This window comes from Pundamilia nyererei, unplaced genomic scaffold, assembly GCF_000239375.1.
Source record: "Pundamilia nyererei isolate P.nyererei 1_Seehausen unplaced genomic scaffold, PunNye1.0 scaffold00037, whole genome shotgun sequence".
NCBI classification, from domain to species: domain Eukaryota; kingdom Metazoa; phylum Chordata; class Actinopteri; order Cichliformes; family Cichlidae; genus Pundamilia; species Pundamilia nyererei.
This window is the reverse complement of record NW_005187438.1, coordinates 3208159-3226123: the sequence shown is the minus strand read 5'-3', so window position 1 is coordinate 3226123 and position 17965 is coordinate 3208159. Positions and strand designations below refer to the sequence as shown.

Sequence of the window (17965 nt, the reverse complement as noted above, 5' to 3'; positions counted from 1 at the left end):
GAAAAAAAAAAAAAACAGGGATAGAAATCATCACCAAACAATTTACGTTGTGGTTCTGCAAAATGTTCCTGAATTGGTTCTATTAGTTACATAAAAAAACACACACACATCCATACAAGCAAAAAGCTTAGCTTTTTTAAGCACTCTGTGGTTTTTTTCATTTCTCTTTGTAATTGATTTACCGGCACATCTTCCTCTCCATTGGGACATCTGAATCATTAAAGTGCAGTCGTGCTTATTTCCATACCCATTACTGACATACTAGCAGTGGCCTAATAAACATGCTAATTCTTGGCTTGTAGCTAACACATTCCGCCGCACACACGCACACACGCACACACACACACACACACACACACACACACACACACAAATACACATCTGAATACACGCAAATAAAGGGTTTAATTTCAAACGCAATTAATTACATAAAGACACATACTTGCAAACACATTACAATGTGCTATAAACCATTTAGTAAATCTGTATATACAGCTAGTAACTGCTAAATAATGGGGGCTCAAATCAAAGTGTTGTCGATGTATCCGTTCCAAATGCACTGTTGTTAAAAGCAAGCATGAGTCCGTCCACAAAAACAACCATTATGTAAGCAGAGCCCCCATCTCATCGTGATTAAACATTTAGTAAAAGCGAATATCCACTTTTTCTAAAACAGCAGGCTTCTTGTTTTGTAATCTTCCTCTCCACATTGGCACTGCGTGGGTCATGTTCTGACCATACATCCCTGACCATTTCTGCAGAATTAGGTAGAATTATCCGTCTTCCAGTGTGAAAGAAATACATGGTCCTTAATGGTAAACTTTAGGCAGAGGTAAGTGAGCTTTAATGCAACATTTGTGCTCTTGTGTACAATGGATGTGATTATGTCGGGTACATCGTAATGGCAGAAGTGTGTGGTTTTAACACATAGCACTCTGTGTAGCCCTAATCTTCAAATCTGTCTTCTGATTTGTACACAGAGCCTCTATCCCTGTTTGCCGACCTCACACAGCAATGATAACCTGTTCTGGGATTAAAGCATCCCAGCTTGTATTTAAAACTCCCACTGCGGTCCCACTGCAATCGTTCTTTCCAGCTATTAAGAGGATTTGTTTCTTAATTGGAGACCTGTTCTCCCGCTCGTTTGCGCCTTCTTGTTTCTCTGAGCATTCACCTCCTGTTGTCTCTGTTTTTATTCCCTATAGTGAGCCACCAGAATCAGTTTAGGTTTGAGGCTGACAGCAGTAGGAGTTTGGGAAACCACACAGTCTCTTTTTGTTGGAGATTGAGCCACGTGATTGGCTTCCTGCGAGGATTCATGAATGGAGTGGGGTGTGGGCAAGGCTGTGGATGGAGCGGCGGCAAACACCTGGGGTTCCTTCTCATGGCGGTTGGAGCGGAATGTCTTAGTCACCCGAGAAAACGTCTTTAAGGTGGAGCTCTGCTCAGGGATGGAGCAGCTGAAGAATGCCGTGAAACACCTGTAAAACTACACAAAAACACACAGACACACACAGGATTAGCCGCAGAGTGGTAATGAGTTTGTTAATGGCTGAAATCTGTAGATTTGGGTGTTTGGTTAGGAGGTAAAAGAGGTGAACGTGACTGCAGGTGACTTTTGACTTGATAAATATTAAGATCTCTGATCACCTTTTCACCTCACCAGATAAAGCTTGTAACCTCTTACCAGAAAGAAGGCCAACTTTTTCTAAGCACATTTTGCAATATGTGTAATAACATGATTGAAACTATATGTGTAATATATTGAATAAATGTTTTAATCAAATGCCACTACTCAAAGCTTAATAAAAAGGATATCGAAGAATAAACATGATATAAAAATGATATAATTCCCACAAGAGACATAACAAGACTTGTTTCAGTAGTTTGCAGTAAAATGTAAGAATAATTTAAGCTGCTTTAGACTGAATAGAACTGTGGTACATCTACACACTGCTTTGCAACCCACCTCAACGCCAACTCACCCTTTCATGACTAAATAATTCAGTGTCACCTCTGTCACTGATGCTTGCTCTTTTGTGTTGAATACAGATTACTGAAGTTCAGAATAACCATCTTATTTTGACTTCCAGTGGTAAAATCCTAATGCATGCTGTAATGACATAGTACTATGAGTAGAAACAGGTTTGGGCTCCAAGAAGTGACTGACAGCGTTCCGTTACGTTTGCGTGTGTTTTATGCTGCTGCACATCAGATGCTTTCTGCATGGTTTTGCATGGTGGATGGTGCTTTTCTGCAATCATAATTGACTTGACTCTGGACAAGATGTTGATGAGGAATTGAACCACATATCAGACCAAATGCCACTGATCTTCAGTCCAGTTTGTGTGTAATTTGGCATACTTCAGCCTTTTCTCACTGTTTCCCTTCCTTAAGAATGCGTTTTTGACAGCCATCCTTCCACTGAGTCCATTTCTGATGAGGGTTGAGCAAACAACAGATGGATCGACTCAAAGGGCAGCTGTATCTCTCAGGCCCTGAGTCAGGTCTTTGCTGTATTTTTTCCCCTTTTTCTTAAGGACGTGCCTTTCAGATACATTTATTTTGCTGTAAATAATGCTTTAGGACATCAGTACACACAGCACACCGTTCTGTGATATATCGTGTTTTCAGCTAAAGCTCTTTGGGAATCCCTTTGTTGGATCAAAAGTGCTGTTTCATGCCTGTCTGACTGTTACCTTTTGTAATTTTTAGACAGATCACTAATAACGATGTGATTGAAGATCCTGAACTGAAAATGAGTGAAAAATCTGACAACATCCAAAGAAAAACTAGGAAAAGAGATTCAAAAAGGATGGACAAGTTTTACACAGTACTGTAAATCCTGTACTTACTAGTAGTAGTAATAGTATTTAACTGAGGTTTGCACTGAGTATAAAAAGTGAAACAGACAGCACAGCAGAAAGACTGGAAAACAATGGAGAAAAAAAGTAATAGTAATCATTCAGCAATAACAGCAAACACTGAAAATACTGATAAGAATAGATGTTTCTCTCCAGTGTTCATAACTTTGGTATATTTCAGATATTTGTTAACAGAAGTGTATTAATGTAAGGAATAAGACACAGCAACGAAATGACCAAGAGATCAGAACTAACTGGATGTTGCACAGACAGAAATACCATATAATGATAATCATAGTGAAGTCATTGAAAAATAAGAGGAGGTTTGCAATTACACACTTTCAAGTTTTCTGTCTTCTGCATGTTTTGAGTCCGGCAGGCATCCCCTGGATAAACGTAGTGTACTTAGTATACTCCCCAGTTCCACATGTATACTTAAAGTCTACTACATTTCCCCAGGGTGCTGCAGATCAAACAAGCGTGCTGCATGAAACACGACACCTCGGCATGCAGTTTCCTCCAGCATGTTAGCACCCTTTGAAAATGTAGACACCCACTTATTGATATGACAAATGAGACCAGTTTGTAGTGCTTTTTAACTAAGACACTTGAGCAATTGGCTGATAATTCCTCATATGAGCCAATTAATTTCTGTTACCCTGAGGAAATTATGCAGCTTTCAAAATTAGCTGTGTGCTTTAAATCTGCTCGTCTCAAATCCCAGTGTGTTAATCAACTAGAGAGATGTGCCTGGGGGAGGAAAAAAAGAAAATGCTGGTTTGAAAGTAAAACCGCAGAGAAAAAAGAAAAGGAGAGAAGTGGGAAGGAGAAATTGGGGAGGAAGGAGGGCGAGCTGACGTCAGGTGGGATTACAGCTGAGATCAGACACAGACTGGGATCTTATGATGAACTGATGAGTGACCAAATCCTCCCCTGCCACTCCAAACCTGTGGGAGTGATTAACACAAATGAACATGTGATACCACCTTGATGTGAAGTGTGGTCTTTAATGCAAGAGACTGGGGTTGGTGGGTGGGAGCGATGATGTGAGGGTTTCACAGTTGGTGGTGTGTTTTTCATCTTCGATGGGCATCTGCAGCTATTCTTTGCAGTGCAGTGTTGAAAACAAAAGCCAGGCTCATTCCAGGGATTTACTTTATTTTTCAGACGTATGAAATAACACCTGGCAGTGTTAATAAACATGCTCAATATCATCATTTCTATTGTGCAGAAGTTCTGGTGGTATACAGCAAATAGGAGTTTGCAAAAGGTAAATAAATAGACAGTCGTTTTATTATTTCAAGACAAACTGGAAAATCTATTAAACCTCTAGAGTTTGTGCTGTGCCGGAAAGGTGTTCACAAGAATAGAGCCCACATTTATGATTCCAAGAGGAACTTATTTATTAACTTATTTCAGTCATGTATACTGTTCAAACCTCTGATGCTCGTATTAATGTGGCCAGAGTTTCAAATAATGAAGTAAAAATGCAAATAAACCCTATAACTCCAAAACTTTAAATACTCCAAACACTATGCTTCGGGCACTTTTTCCTGAAGAGATATGTGGCCCTCACAGCACACCAGAAAACATTAGTAAAAACTGGCATTAGTAATACTAATCCATACATTGAAACACTTAAAAGGAAAGATTTTCTGCTGAATAAGTACTTTTAATTATTTATGTACAGTTGGCCAGTCATACATTTTATCTGTAGGTGTTTTTACATTGTTTTATTGCTCAATAAATAGTTCTACAACAGAAAAAGAAAATACCTCCAACACACGACATTGGCAGCTAATGTTAAACATTTTGCAGCTCACTATATAGGAAATACTATTTTACAATTCCTCAGCCAGGAAGCAACACTAAAAGATGAAGACGTCCATACAGAGTGCAGCAAGATGCAGGCAGTGAGCACACAAAAAGAATAAATGCATGTTGTACAAAATCATGAAAAGGTACGATTTACCTTGGTATACTGTGGAGGAAGTTTTTTTTTTTGTGTGTGATTGCCCTATTCACAAAATGTTGTTGTCTCCACTAAACTATGACATCATTGTGGATATTAAAAGCAATAAAAACGCTTGGAAAAAACAGACCTGCTTGTGTGGTAGCCTGCTTACATGCTGATGGTGGTTATATTGATTTCTTTATTTGATTTCTCTCAGCTTTGGTAACTCTGGTGAAATGGACTGCATCACAATGAGAGACTGAAAACGTAGCTGTGTTCCTAGTTTCCCAGTGTCTTAGTTCCCTCGTGAACCTTGCAAATGGTTTCTGAAGTACAAACACAGATGGCCTATTAAAGTAAATTAAGTACATAATGTCAGATAAAAAATATGTAACAGCCTCCAGCCTGAATTTGTTAAAAAAAATCAAAGAGCTGTGTGCAAAGTTATATTCAGTTACATCATCGTTAGCTATAGAACAAAGGAAGCTCCCTGAAGATTGTTTCTAATGTAACTGAAATAAGACTGAAGTCCACTGTATTTTTGTCCATTATATGATAAGTTTAGAGTGTGGTAAGGTGGATAAATATTGAATTTTTGATGCGTTCGCCTGGAAAGACGATTATAAGAAGAGCGTGCCCATATGGAAAAGAAATAGTAAAACCTTATAAAAGACTTGCATAAGATGTGGCCTACTTCATATAGTGAATATAAGGCTTATATGATTTACTCATGAAAGTGGCCACTTTCTCATTACTTTCATATATTGTTTTAGTAAAACATACAAGTTTCATTTATATAATTTTTCAGGGGATCTTATATCTGTTTTCACTCTTGTGTGCTTTTCATACAAGTTTCACACAAGACAGATACAAACTTTATAAGATTTATATATATCTTTTCCATATGGGTGGGGCTGCTTTTGTTTGGTGAGCCTACAACAGAAGACAGTAAAGCTCTTTGTTTGTAATGTAAGAAGTGGGGTTTTTTTCTTATTATAATTGTGGGCTGAGTACTTTTATGCGCTTGACACAATTAACTAACCACAGTGTGGCAACTCTAAATCAGCAATATTAAGATTTCTTCTTAACTGAAAGCACATGTGCTTTTAGCATCAAATCAAGCCAAAATCATGTCTGTTAAGTTTTAAAACAGAAATTGGTTAAATATACCGCTGCTTTAATGTGTAATCAACTGAATATTGTAGCTAATGAAGATGAGGCTTTTTTGGAAATGTTTGATTTCAGGGCATGAGAAGTAACCACAATGTAACAGCCAATAAAAAGAATTTCAAACACATAATGAAACATCACGTTACACATGGAATGTCTTAAGAGAAATCCTCGAGGCAGGTTTGTCTGTCTTGTGACTGATAAATAGCTAGTGACCATCGCTTTTGACTAATAGATTTTATCTCGCTCTGAATTGGAGATTGCTATACATGCATTTATTTCGTCATGCTTGGATTATTGTAATTCGCTGTTTATGTGTCTAAGCAAAGGTTCTCTGGATCGTCTGCAGGTTGTGCAAAACGCTGCAGCTAGACTTTTGACAAAATCGTCCAAGTACTCACATGTGACACCATTGTTATCTCAGTTACACTGGCTCCCTGTTAAATTTAGAGTCAATTTTAAGATCCTGGTCTTGACCTACAGAGCTGTGCACGGACTGGCACCTGCCTACATCTTTGATCTGCTACAGCCCTATGTCCCTAGCAGGTCTTTGAGGTTTTTAAAACTACTTTTGGTTAATTTTTTGCCTGTTTTATTTTCTGTTTTTATGACTTGTAATCTTATGTGCAGCACTTTGTGATTCTGTCTTGAAAGGTGCTATATAAATAAAAATGTATTTATTTATTTATTTAAGGTGGTGAAGGCTGAAATATTGAGAGCTTCAAAATCAAGATGGTTGCCAATGACGATAGCTTAATACATCACTCTACGGATATAACAGATCTTTATAAAAAAAAAACTGATGATGATTCATTCAACATTCTCAGTAATCCTGTAAGGTCAAATTGTTCATGAGTCATGAGCCACTCAGTCCACAGTGTTTTGCAGCACAAAATTTCTTGGTGGAGAATTCAGGGGAGAGTCCAAACATACACCATCCTCTCCAAAATAAACAAGCTAAGAAGCAGCTGGTCTCTTTGGGATGGAACTGGCCTTGGGCTCCACATTTGTAGTTCAACTAGGGGCGTCAATTATATTAAAACATCATAATTTCTCATTTGATAGCATTTGGCACTGGAGTAAAAAGCATTTTTTCTTACACACGGTGAATTTGAATTATAAGGAAGAATAGAATATAAGTATTCAAGTCTAAATTCCTATACATTGTACTTAATTTCAATATTCAGTTGAAATATTGAAAAAAAAAACATACAGCAGGTAGGAAATATGCACTTGCTTAGATGAAATGTAACAGAAATATAAAAGATAGTGTTAAACAGCCAACATGTAAAAAGTAAATAAGATGCTCATTACATTGTCTGTATAAACTGGGCTGGAAAAAGTAGCAGCTGAGGTCCGGGTCGTGAATCTGCACAGCGCTTAAAGTCTTCAACTCGCCTCAACACATTGCTGCCATAGTTATGGGCTGGGAGGAACTGAAGACTGAAAGCGCCACACAGTGCGGCCTCCCACATGGCCTCCCGAGAGCTTATCCGAAGTCCTGAAAGTTCAGTTAGTTGCTTAATCGTCACATACAAACCCTAAAAACTTTACCGTCGTAATAAGTCAGCCATCAAAGACGGTTTAAATGTCTCACGAGCTCAAAAGTGACAACTTCAGCACCTGAACGACAGGCAGAGGCAGCAGATAAAAACAGACAGAGGCAGATAAAAGACTGTTTGCGTGAATGTATGAGAGAGAAAAAGGAAAAGGTCACCACGGCACTGTGTCGCTCCCTGATAGTAACATGCTAATCAAAATCAAAGCCACGCTACCTTTGCAAGATTAAAAAGAACTTCATCCTTTACTCCTCCTGCCCATCACGTTTCTCTTTCCCACCTTTCCTTCATCTTAATGTCTTGTATACTTTTCCAACTTCTACTATATTTCTGACATTTCTTCTTCACTGCCAGTCTAACAAATTTTCATTTCATTCCTTCTTTCTTGAAAAAGTTTCTTCATTTTCCTCCCCTCTTGTAACATCCATCCTCCAGCCTTTACGTCCAGCTTCCTCATTACAGTTATTTCTCCTGTCCTCCCTTCCTCACCTTGGATTTTTTTCTGTTTTCCCCTTTTCCTGTGTCATCTTCCATTTCCTTCTGTAATTTTTTTACCTGCCTTATTTTACTCTTTCATCCTTAATCTAACCTTGCATATTTTTTCCTTTTTCCCGGTCAAGTTTAGCTTTTTCCTCCACCCAATCAACACGTTTGAATACCTCATATTCCCCTCATTTTTTCTTATGATTCATCGAGATGTCACAAGGTATTAAAAAGCAATAATTTTGTTGAGCTCTGGAGGTCACCGCTCATGAAAATGTAACACGGGGCATCTGAATCCTGTCAAAAACCATCCTGCCGTGACAGATTAACACATAAAAAAAACCGCCTTGCGTCACTATACAAAGTACCATCGGAAAACATCAAACGATAGCTGAATTTAAAAATGCATATATCACAGATGACAGGATATGACGGAAAGAAAATTTTGCAAGAATACAAATGGATGAGATACGTTACGTTGATTTTGATGTAATTTGGCTGTTTTTCTGAGCTTGTTTTTTGAGTAAAAAAGGAGAAAAATATGTTTTAAAATTTAAATTACTGTGAGAAACTACTGAGTGGTTGTTAGGACTGTCATCACTCCTCCTGCTCAGCACTTTATTAGAAGGTTCCACTCTTGGAAAGAAATTGGCAAGAACAGCGTGAATCCAAAGACACAACTGGCTTTGTGTCAGCAGTTTGCACTCTTCCTGGTGTTGCTGTGAAGGTGTGAGGAAAGTTTTCTTGGCAGAATTTGTGCCCTTAACACCAGTGATTTGAATACCACAATGTGAATGTCACTGCTGATTATACACAGCATTATTATGCTGGCTTGCTTATCCTTTTCAGGGTCGTGGGGGTCGCTGGAGCCTATCCCAGCTGTCATAGGGCAAGAGGCAGGGTACACCCTGGACAGGTCGCCAGTCTGTCGCAGGGCTAACACACAGGGACAGACAACCATTCGCACTCACATTCACTCCTGCATTCACACCTATGAGCAATTTGGATTAATCAATTAACCTATTCCCACTATGGAAAAATCCAGTTTGGCTAAAATAACAGGCTTCTCTAGTCACCCAGACAGTTCTCACTCCCAAGATGTATGCTGAGATTTTGTCAAAGCCACGGGCATAAAGATATGTATAACATCAGGTGTTGTAAACGCTTGTATCCATCCAAAAAGTGGTTAACAAATCATTTTAAACCCTCGTCCCAACTGACATTTGTTAAACAAAAAAAACCCAAAACATTTCCACCACACCCCCTAGTGTGCTCTTAATCCCTTAATTAATGGGAGGGTCCAAAAGTTACCAAACTAACCACTTTTCCAAAACTTTCCCAAAAGTAAAATTAATTACAGACTGACAAAGCAAACTATGATATTCTTATTGTATTAAAGAAAAATCAAAAATGGATACAAATTATGTTTCATAAAAATTCAACAAAAATGGCCACAACACTGTCCTAGGGTAAGAGACCAGGCGCATACTTACAAGTCACTAGTGGCTGGGCTAATGCAGAGTGATGGACAACCACTTACACCCACATGTACACGTACAGCCAAATTAGACCAGAGCCATACTGATATATCAGTCATATGTGTCAATATTTATACCAGCTGATGAATGAAACTTCAAAAAGTAAAGCGGAGGGAGCAGAAGCACCCTTCACGCATGTTTTGAGTTTTGACACTGCATAGTTTGTCCACTAGAGGGCACTTTGCTCAGATGGGCTGGTTGTTGCAGGGCGTAAAAGACTAATTCATAACTTGCTGTGAGAATTATAAACAAGATTCATTGTCATCAGTTTTGTGAGGATGAGTAAATAACTATACATAACAAATGTTTGGGAAATATGTTTTGTGTGTCTGAAAGCAAATAAATATAAAAAAATACTCGTTATTGTCTAGTATCAGTCTAAAAACTCCCACATTGGTCAGGCTCTAATTTAGAATCCCCATAAACCTAACAAGCATGTCGTAGTACTCTAGGAGAAGGCTGGAGCGCTTGGGGAAACTTCTACAGGAAACTCTACACAGAAAGACACCCCTCCCACCCCCCGACCAGTTCGCAGATCTGAACCAAGTGCTGAGGCAAGAGTACTGATCACCGCATCACTTATGTTTTTCCCTTACTCAGTAAGGCAGGAAGATGAGTCCCAGGTGGACTCTTGCTTTAGATGTCAAATGCCTAGCATCCACCTGACATGACCTCCTCAGGAGAGGTTGTCAGGAGAGAAGTCTGACTGGAATGGTACACCTGTCAATCTACAATTCAGGTGTCCTAAGATGAACTCAGAAAGGACACGAACCTCCCCTGAAGAACAAGAAGGGCAAAAACTTGCTTGCTCTTGATTTCCAGTATGAATATGAATGAATGAATATGAATGCAGTGGATAAATCTGCAGAAATTATGCGATGCAATCATGTCTACATGGGGCAGAAGCTCAAAGGAATCTTTCTAATGACTTGTAGAGGTAAAAAAGAAAAAAGAAAGTCGATTTTACCCAGTATCATTGTTTAGATGAACTTTTGACAACTGTGATAAGGTTTTAAGGTTTACTGACAAAACAGGAGAAACCATAAAAACCATCGTTTTTTTCTCACTGTAATAAAAATAATGTGCTGATCTGATTTGTTTGCAGTCATTAAATTAATCTGCTAATGACTGCTTTAAAGATTTATCTACAGTGAAATTGCTAAAAAAGCACCTTGAAGTTTGATCTGCTGTCATTTAGGAACAGCAGTAACATCAACTAGATTTTCCATCGTCCGTAAATGTCACTGATGTGTATCACAACTGAACAGGGGGGCGAGGTGGGGGTGTTTTATGACTTTGACACTGTTAGAGTAATGTCAGATCTGTCTTTGTCTGCGCTGCGTCTTCATGTGTGTTCTAGCTGAATATGTAAAGAAAGAGACAGCAGAGGGTGAGAGGACGTCTGCTTGCTTTCTCCACAAGTGTAAATCCTATGTTTCTTTAGTCACTGGATTTTTGCATAGAAACCTTTTGATACTCTGACAATTGAATGTTGTCTTTTTTTTCCCAAGCAGCATATTAATGGACAGAGCATCAGTCCTTACTGTTTGCAAGCATACATCACTGTAAATCACTGCATTTCACCTGCTTTGGTACTAACGAAAGTGAAAACGGGTGCACTGGAGAGGCAACAAACAGGCGACTCCCAAAAAGTGATTTTTCTAAAAAACAGCACAACAGAGAGGCCTCCCAGTGGCGTCCGCTCTGTTCACAAATAAAAGCAAAAATGAGGTGTAAGAACATTTTGTCCAATTTAAATACAGCACTGTTTTGTTCTCTAACAGATCATTATGAGCCTTTGGTAGGGACAGTGGCTGATATTCAGATTATTAACAAGAAAATATTTAACTTTTATTGTTGCCTCTGGTTGAGAAGTTTATGGATTTAATTGGAGTCAGAGCTGATACAAATGGCTTCTGGCAACGCTCGGTTAAATCAGCAAATCCACTGAACAATCAGCTGCTATGTAATATTTTTTTTTGTTTAGCTGAAAAAAATATCAAGGAGAGATAAAAAGATAATAGATTATTTTGCCTTGAAGATGGAGCGAGTGATGTTTTGCTCATATAAAGCCACAATTCTAAAGCCTGCATATGGCAGTTCAAAGATGAGTTTCCTTGAATGTCAGTGGAAGATGCAAACAAAGATGACGCTGCCTTGACGGTCGGCATGTAGAACGCAAAACTGAGAAAATGCATGTCCTTGAGAACTGTGCAACAAAAAAACAAAAACAAAATGACAATTGAGTGCACTCCTAGAAAAGTTGCAAAGAAGCATTAACAGTGCAGTAAACCTCAAACAACCAGCAGTGAGCAACTGCAATATGAAGTTGAACCAGTCTTAATAACTACACCCAGTCAGCCATCAAGACAGGCTGAACTCTCTCTATTTTAAGCATTCTTTAAGCTATCTCAATACAAAACATCCACCCTCCATCTGTCATTCATATTTTAGGAAAACCTATAAATTTACCAATAACCTCAGAATAAAAGCGGTATGATCTTTGGAGAAGGTCAGAAGGATGTAGTGTCCTTTACATGCCTTTTATTATGTTTGCACTGTGTTATCATTGATTTTTAAAGTTGTCCCTGTCAAACAAAGCACCTCTCTGTTCTTGTTCTCATGCTGCGTAGTGCTCATGCATTGAAAATGTCTGCAAATCCTCAGATTGTGGTAGTATATGTGCATTGTTAAGTGAATGCAAGTCAGCTGGTTGGAGTTTGAGGGTGCAGCTGTCTCTGGAACCGGCTGGCCATTAGTGATAATGTTTTCCCCTACTACTCACCAACGTTGCTTCTGGAATGACCTAAGAGAAGCTCCTCAGGGACATTGTGAGTGGAGTTAATTACACCATCAAGTATTATATCAGATTAAACTTGCAAACCATGTGACAGACTAGAAGAAGACTCAATCTCACTGTTTAAAAAGGTTCTTACTCAATTTATTACCCTCTAAATGTTAAATGTATACATCTCTTTTATTCTGTGTAAATGACATTAAGCCAGTGCTGTGAGAAAGTTTTTGCCCCTTTCTTGGTTTTGAAAACACCTAAATTTTATGGTTCCAGCTTTTAAATGTAATGTAATGTAAATGAACTCTGCCTTTCAGTAATTTTGATAAATCTAGAAATTTGCGCTGTTGGTTGAACCAAGCAAACATTGAAAAGGTGTCATTTTGAGCTTAGAGTAGACTCAGTTAAACCATTTGTGCCATCAATCAGAGCTGTGAAATCACAATTTAGTTTAGATATAGCTTCCAGGTGTGAAAAGAGTCTCTGTAAAAGGGTCAAATGTTTAACTTTTCATTTTGTCACAGAAAAACTGCTTTCGGTTTGGTTTAATTATAGGTAGGAAGGAAGGGCCACACAACATCCATTTGGGTAGTTACCCGCGTTTATGTCTGCATAAATTAGGTACCATAAACTGTATGCTTATATCTCCAACACTAACTAATCCAAACAAGATGTAGACAACCTTAAATGAATTATGATGGATCTACAGTTATAAAAGAGATGCTGCCTTTTCTACTGTAAGCATGTTTTAGAATAAAACTGAAGAGATGTTGAGAGAGAGTGATGTTTGCAAAAAAGTCATTAAGACAAATAAAGAGCACTAACCCACCTGTTTGTTCATGAATATGTAGATAAAGGGATTGATGACAGTGGACAATTTGGCCAGCAGTGACGGCATGATGGTCGCCTCTGGTGTCAAAAGATCATGCGGGCCGAAGGTTGCAAGCAGAGCTGCCACACCATAGGGCAGCCAGCAGACCAGGTAGCATACCACCATTGTGACAACCATCACCAGCACCCGCTGTTCTCTGCGACGGGTCACCACTGAACTCACGCTGCGGACCTGACAAAGAGGAAAAGACACTTTACTGATCTACTGTCATGATACCAAAAAAAAAAAATACAGACAAAAAAACAGTGGTGCTGCAATTTCAGCAGCTTGTAGACTTTTCTCCCCCAACAGTGGCATTAATCTCTGCTTTATTATTCCCTATGTCTGTGCCTCCCTGACCAGTTATAAAGCTGCCATACCTCCCCTCCAAAAGCACAACTCAGAGCTGACTTGTGTAAAAACACACCTTAAACCAGAATGCAAACATTAGTTTTCAAAAACCAAAACACCTGATGCACAATAACCTAAGACCATAAATGCAGGCAGCAGCACAATGAACATCAAATAATTCAATCAATTGGCGGGACCCACAGAGGCCTAGAGCAGTAAAAGCAATATTCTTTTAGCAACAACAGAGACTAATCTGTATGGTTTAATACGCTGGAAATCATAAATAAATAATTTCTATCATACATAAAAGAAGATGAGATTTTACTCAGGTAAGGAAAGAAAAAGGAGAAAACATCATAAAAAGTTACTTTTGTCTTTTTTCCCCATTTAATTTTCATCAAACTGAATTTTCAAGGTGGGTTTACAAACTCGCAAGAAAAGAAAGAAGACGTCCTCAGACTGAGAGTGCTTGGAGATCAGTAAGAATTGTATTTAATCTAATGAATAATTAAGTGTTCATATTCTTCTCAGTAGCTAGATTTATACTTATTTTGTTGATGAAACCTTTAAAAAAAAAAAACCACAGGTATGGCTTTCTTGTGTTAGTGAGTTTATGACGTTATCAGTTAATGCCGGTGAACGCTTTAGTCACTGGGATTAAATCAGAACTGAAGCATTGTCTGTGCTGTTAAATGTTAAATGGACAAACATTAAATACTGGTCTCTTGTGGCATGTAATTAATTTAAACATGGACGTCATCCAAGATGTCAACTATTTCCAGGTTTAAACCTGCACTTGGCACGCACTGGTTTGTATTACAGACAACAAACATGCACTTGTGTTTAGGCACTTGTGCTTGTTTCCATTATGTGTCAACTGTTGAAATTTCAAGTAAAAAAATGAACATTTGGAGAACAAAATCACGTCTTCCACATTACTCTCAGCAAACTGTAGCCTCTCAATCCATGTGACAGCTGCTGTGTCAGCTGGACGTGGAGGATGTTTGAAGATTATTTCAAGCCTTTACCCCCTGAAGCACATTTTTAAGGCAGAGTGTGCTAGAAAAACTAAGATATGTTTGGACATCTGACAGCATCAGGTCAGACATAGCGCACAAAGTGTCACACGATCAAGGACATGTTCCATCACATTGCTGGGTTGACGGTTGGAGTTTGCATACAAGCAGAATGTGTGAGCATCTCTAGCTTTTCTTTGGAAATGATGAATCTGAACTAAGTTATAGATGTTAAGTAGAATGATAAGTAAAACATGGGCGTCAAAGGCTCCTGTACACAGCAGTGGACAGAAGCTCAAGACTTTCCCTGATGAGTTTCTGCAGGAATCAAAATCTCATCAGTACTAAGCTGAACCAACATTTGCCATATTTCATGCCTGAGAGATTTAAGGGCATGTCCTACAGACCTCATCTGGTTGAAAGAAGAGTACATCTGGATCTTCTCTGTAAATAAATATTGTCTAATGTTATGAATATAAATGATTTTTAGTTAGTTAGTTTGAACTAGTCTCAAAGTAAAACGTGTTTGTACTGTGGCACAAAGGGCAAAATTGCAATTCAGCCCTTCTGGTCATTTGTCCCAGACAAAAGCAATTCAACAAGCAGTCTATGCATCCGTAATTCCTGAATGGAAGGAAAGTCCAGACCTTACTGTCCAATATACTGAAGGAGCTGAAGGATGAATGAGATTAAATATGTACAGTTGTATGCAGAGCAGAAGGTTCAGTGTGCATCCTGAATCTTAAGTCTGCAACTCTTCACAAGGAGGAGATGAAAAGTTCTTGCCAGCCCATAAAACTGCAACTCTAGGCAGCACAATGTTCTCATCATTTCCTAATCAAATAGATCAGTTTTTATGGACATCAACTTCATTTTTATAAAATCACCTAAGAGATGACAGCACGGGGATAGAAAAAAGTATTATTAAGCAAGCTTTGCGTAAACCAGAGGGACAGATGCAGAAAGGAGTGGAGTAGTAGGAGTGTGAATGGGTGAATGACTGAATGTAGTGTGAAGCGCTTTGGGGTCCTTAGGGACTAGAAAAGCGCTATACAAATGCAGGCCATTTACCATTTACCATAGTCAGATTACCAGATAAATAAAACTGTCTAGAGGCAAAATGTACAGCTCTGTGAAAAAGCATTCTTCTTAGTTTTTATATTTCAGATAATCAAACAAAATTTAATATTAGACAAAGATAACCTGGGTAAATCCAAAATAAAGTTTTAAAATGATGATTTCATTTATTAAGGGGGAAAAAAGCCATCCAAACCTACCTGGTGCTGTGTGGAAAAGTAATTGCCCCTTAACCCTAATGACTGGCTCTGCTACCCTTGGCAACAAGAACTGCAATCAAGGAATTTGGATTAACTGACAATGGGTTTTTTGACTAATGTACCCCAAAACTTTCATTTTGTTTTTTTGTCCTGCTGCCGAACCCAAGCACCATCGAGCCTCAGGACATAAACCAGACATTATCCAGCCCCAGACTATCACACTACCACCACCATGTTTGGTATGATTTTCTTTTTATGAAATGCTGTTAGTTAGATTTTTTTGGAAGGCTTAATTTCTGTAACAGATTAGACTTTTTCTCATCAGTCCACAGGATATTTTCTGTGAGTCTTTCTGTTCGTCTTGGTTAACGGTGGCTTTCACCTTGGATCTCTTTCTTATTGTTGAATCATGAACTCTGACCTTAACCAAGGCAGCTAATGCCTGCAGTTCTGTAGATGTTATTCTGTTGCTCATTTAACTGCATTTTGCATTTACTCGGGTCACCATTGTCTAACATCAAACTTTGTTTGATGATGTGAAACATTTAAAAGTGAGAAATACTCAGTGCTATTGAATATTCTGACCCCACATTTAGTCCTATTTTGGTAATATAAATTATTACAAAAATTCCAACTTAAAGGGGTCAACTTCAAGGGGAGGTATTAGATTTAAATTATTTGCTCTAATTGCATTGGTGGATGCTTAAATTAAACATAGATTAAAGATGGTTTAAACAGGTTTAAGCAGAGATGGATAAACTCGCAAAAAATAAGATCAGCCAAAAGCTTAGGCTTTGTGTTCTGACCTAAATGCTTTAATTTAATAGTTTAATTCTTAAAACATTAACTCAATTTTTTGCTAAAGAATTGGAGACAAATAAATGAATTGAATTGAAATAGTGTGCAGACTTGTTCCCCCTTTTAGAAAGACAAAAATATATTAAATGGTGCAGCCACCATTTAAAGTGTATGACTATTAAATTTTATCAACATTAAAAAATTATTTCGCATCACATCAAACTTTGGCAACTGTTTAATACATCTCATAAGCTGAGGGTTACATTAAGAAAGCTCCTTTTAAAGTCCTAATGGTAGTTATACAGAATCTCCTCGAAAAGACAACCCACGGTGAAATTTCCTGTCTGTTTCACCAGTTCCAAAGTATTAAATTTAACCATATTAGTAAGACTGTTACACATAAAGCAAGCCAATGGTTTGAACTTCCTTTCATTTTCAGTCTAAGAGTGGTGAGGTTACTCGAGGCTGTCACTCTGTTTAAAGTCATCAAGGTTGCAAAGAAGGTCTAAAAGGTCAGGGACAAGGGCACAGAGTTCCACAGGAGGCAACAGTAATGTTGCTTTTTCCACTCACTGGGGAGAAAACTGTCGCATCCCATGTCAATTACAGTTTTGCAGACTGAGTCTGAGTTGCTCACCTTAACAGTGAATGACTTGCAAAACAGCTCTACCTGCTCTATCTGCAAAGCTTCTGCTGAGGTGTTTTTCAATGCTGCTACCAAACCGCTCCTATAACCTGCTATTACTGGAGGGATCTTCTCTTTTGGTCATTTGTTTACATTCAGTGCCAGTACGTACACTCTACTCTTTCATCGCTATGTTTGTCATTTTGGCTTATTTTAAAGCCTCCTTTCTACTTTCTTTTTCAGTCGTGACTGGTAATCATGGGTACCTACTACTCTTTTTCTTGTCTCTTCATTCTGAATAAGAGAAAAAACTGGAATCCAATAGCTTTATTTGCACTCAATAGCCAATTCTTGCCTTCTGCTGGAGGCCTCTCTATCGGTTGTGTTAAATGAAGAGAAACAAACATATCTTTCATTTCGTTTTCTCCTTTCTTTCTCAGCTACTCCCATCTCTCTCACTGACACAGCCACATAGACATCTCCAGCTAGTCTGTGGAGATGCATTTCATCGCCTTCCTCTCGTCAGTCATGTGTCACATTGTGCTTTTTGTTTTTGTTTGATTTGAGGTGCAATATAACTTTATTCTCATAGAATGTCAATCAAAATTTGATCCAAGATGATCGTCATGGGGGTTTTTTTCAAGCTAAAATAATTGTGCTTGCCTTTG

At 38.3% G+C, this 17965-nt stretch overlaps 1 protein-coding gene across 1 annotated transcript in view; it reads right to left on the bottom strand.

Annotated features, from left to right (window-relative positions):
* Positions 1-636: 636 nt before the first annotated feature.
* Positions 637-17965, bottom strand: part of tmtopsb (teleost multiple tissue opsin b) — a 40066-nt gene continuing 22737 nt past the window's right edge. The window contains exons 3-4 of the mRNA XM_005730446.1: positions 13189-13422; positions 637-1489 (exon numbers count right to left, since the gene is read on the bottom strand). Coding sequence (XP_005730503.1) covers positions 1193-1489; positions 13189-13422 — 531 coding nt within the window. The 3' untranslated portion in view covers positions 637-1192. The remainder of the gene's footprint in view (positions 1490-13188; positions 13423-17965) is intronic.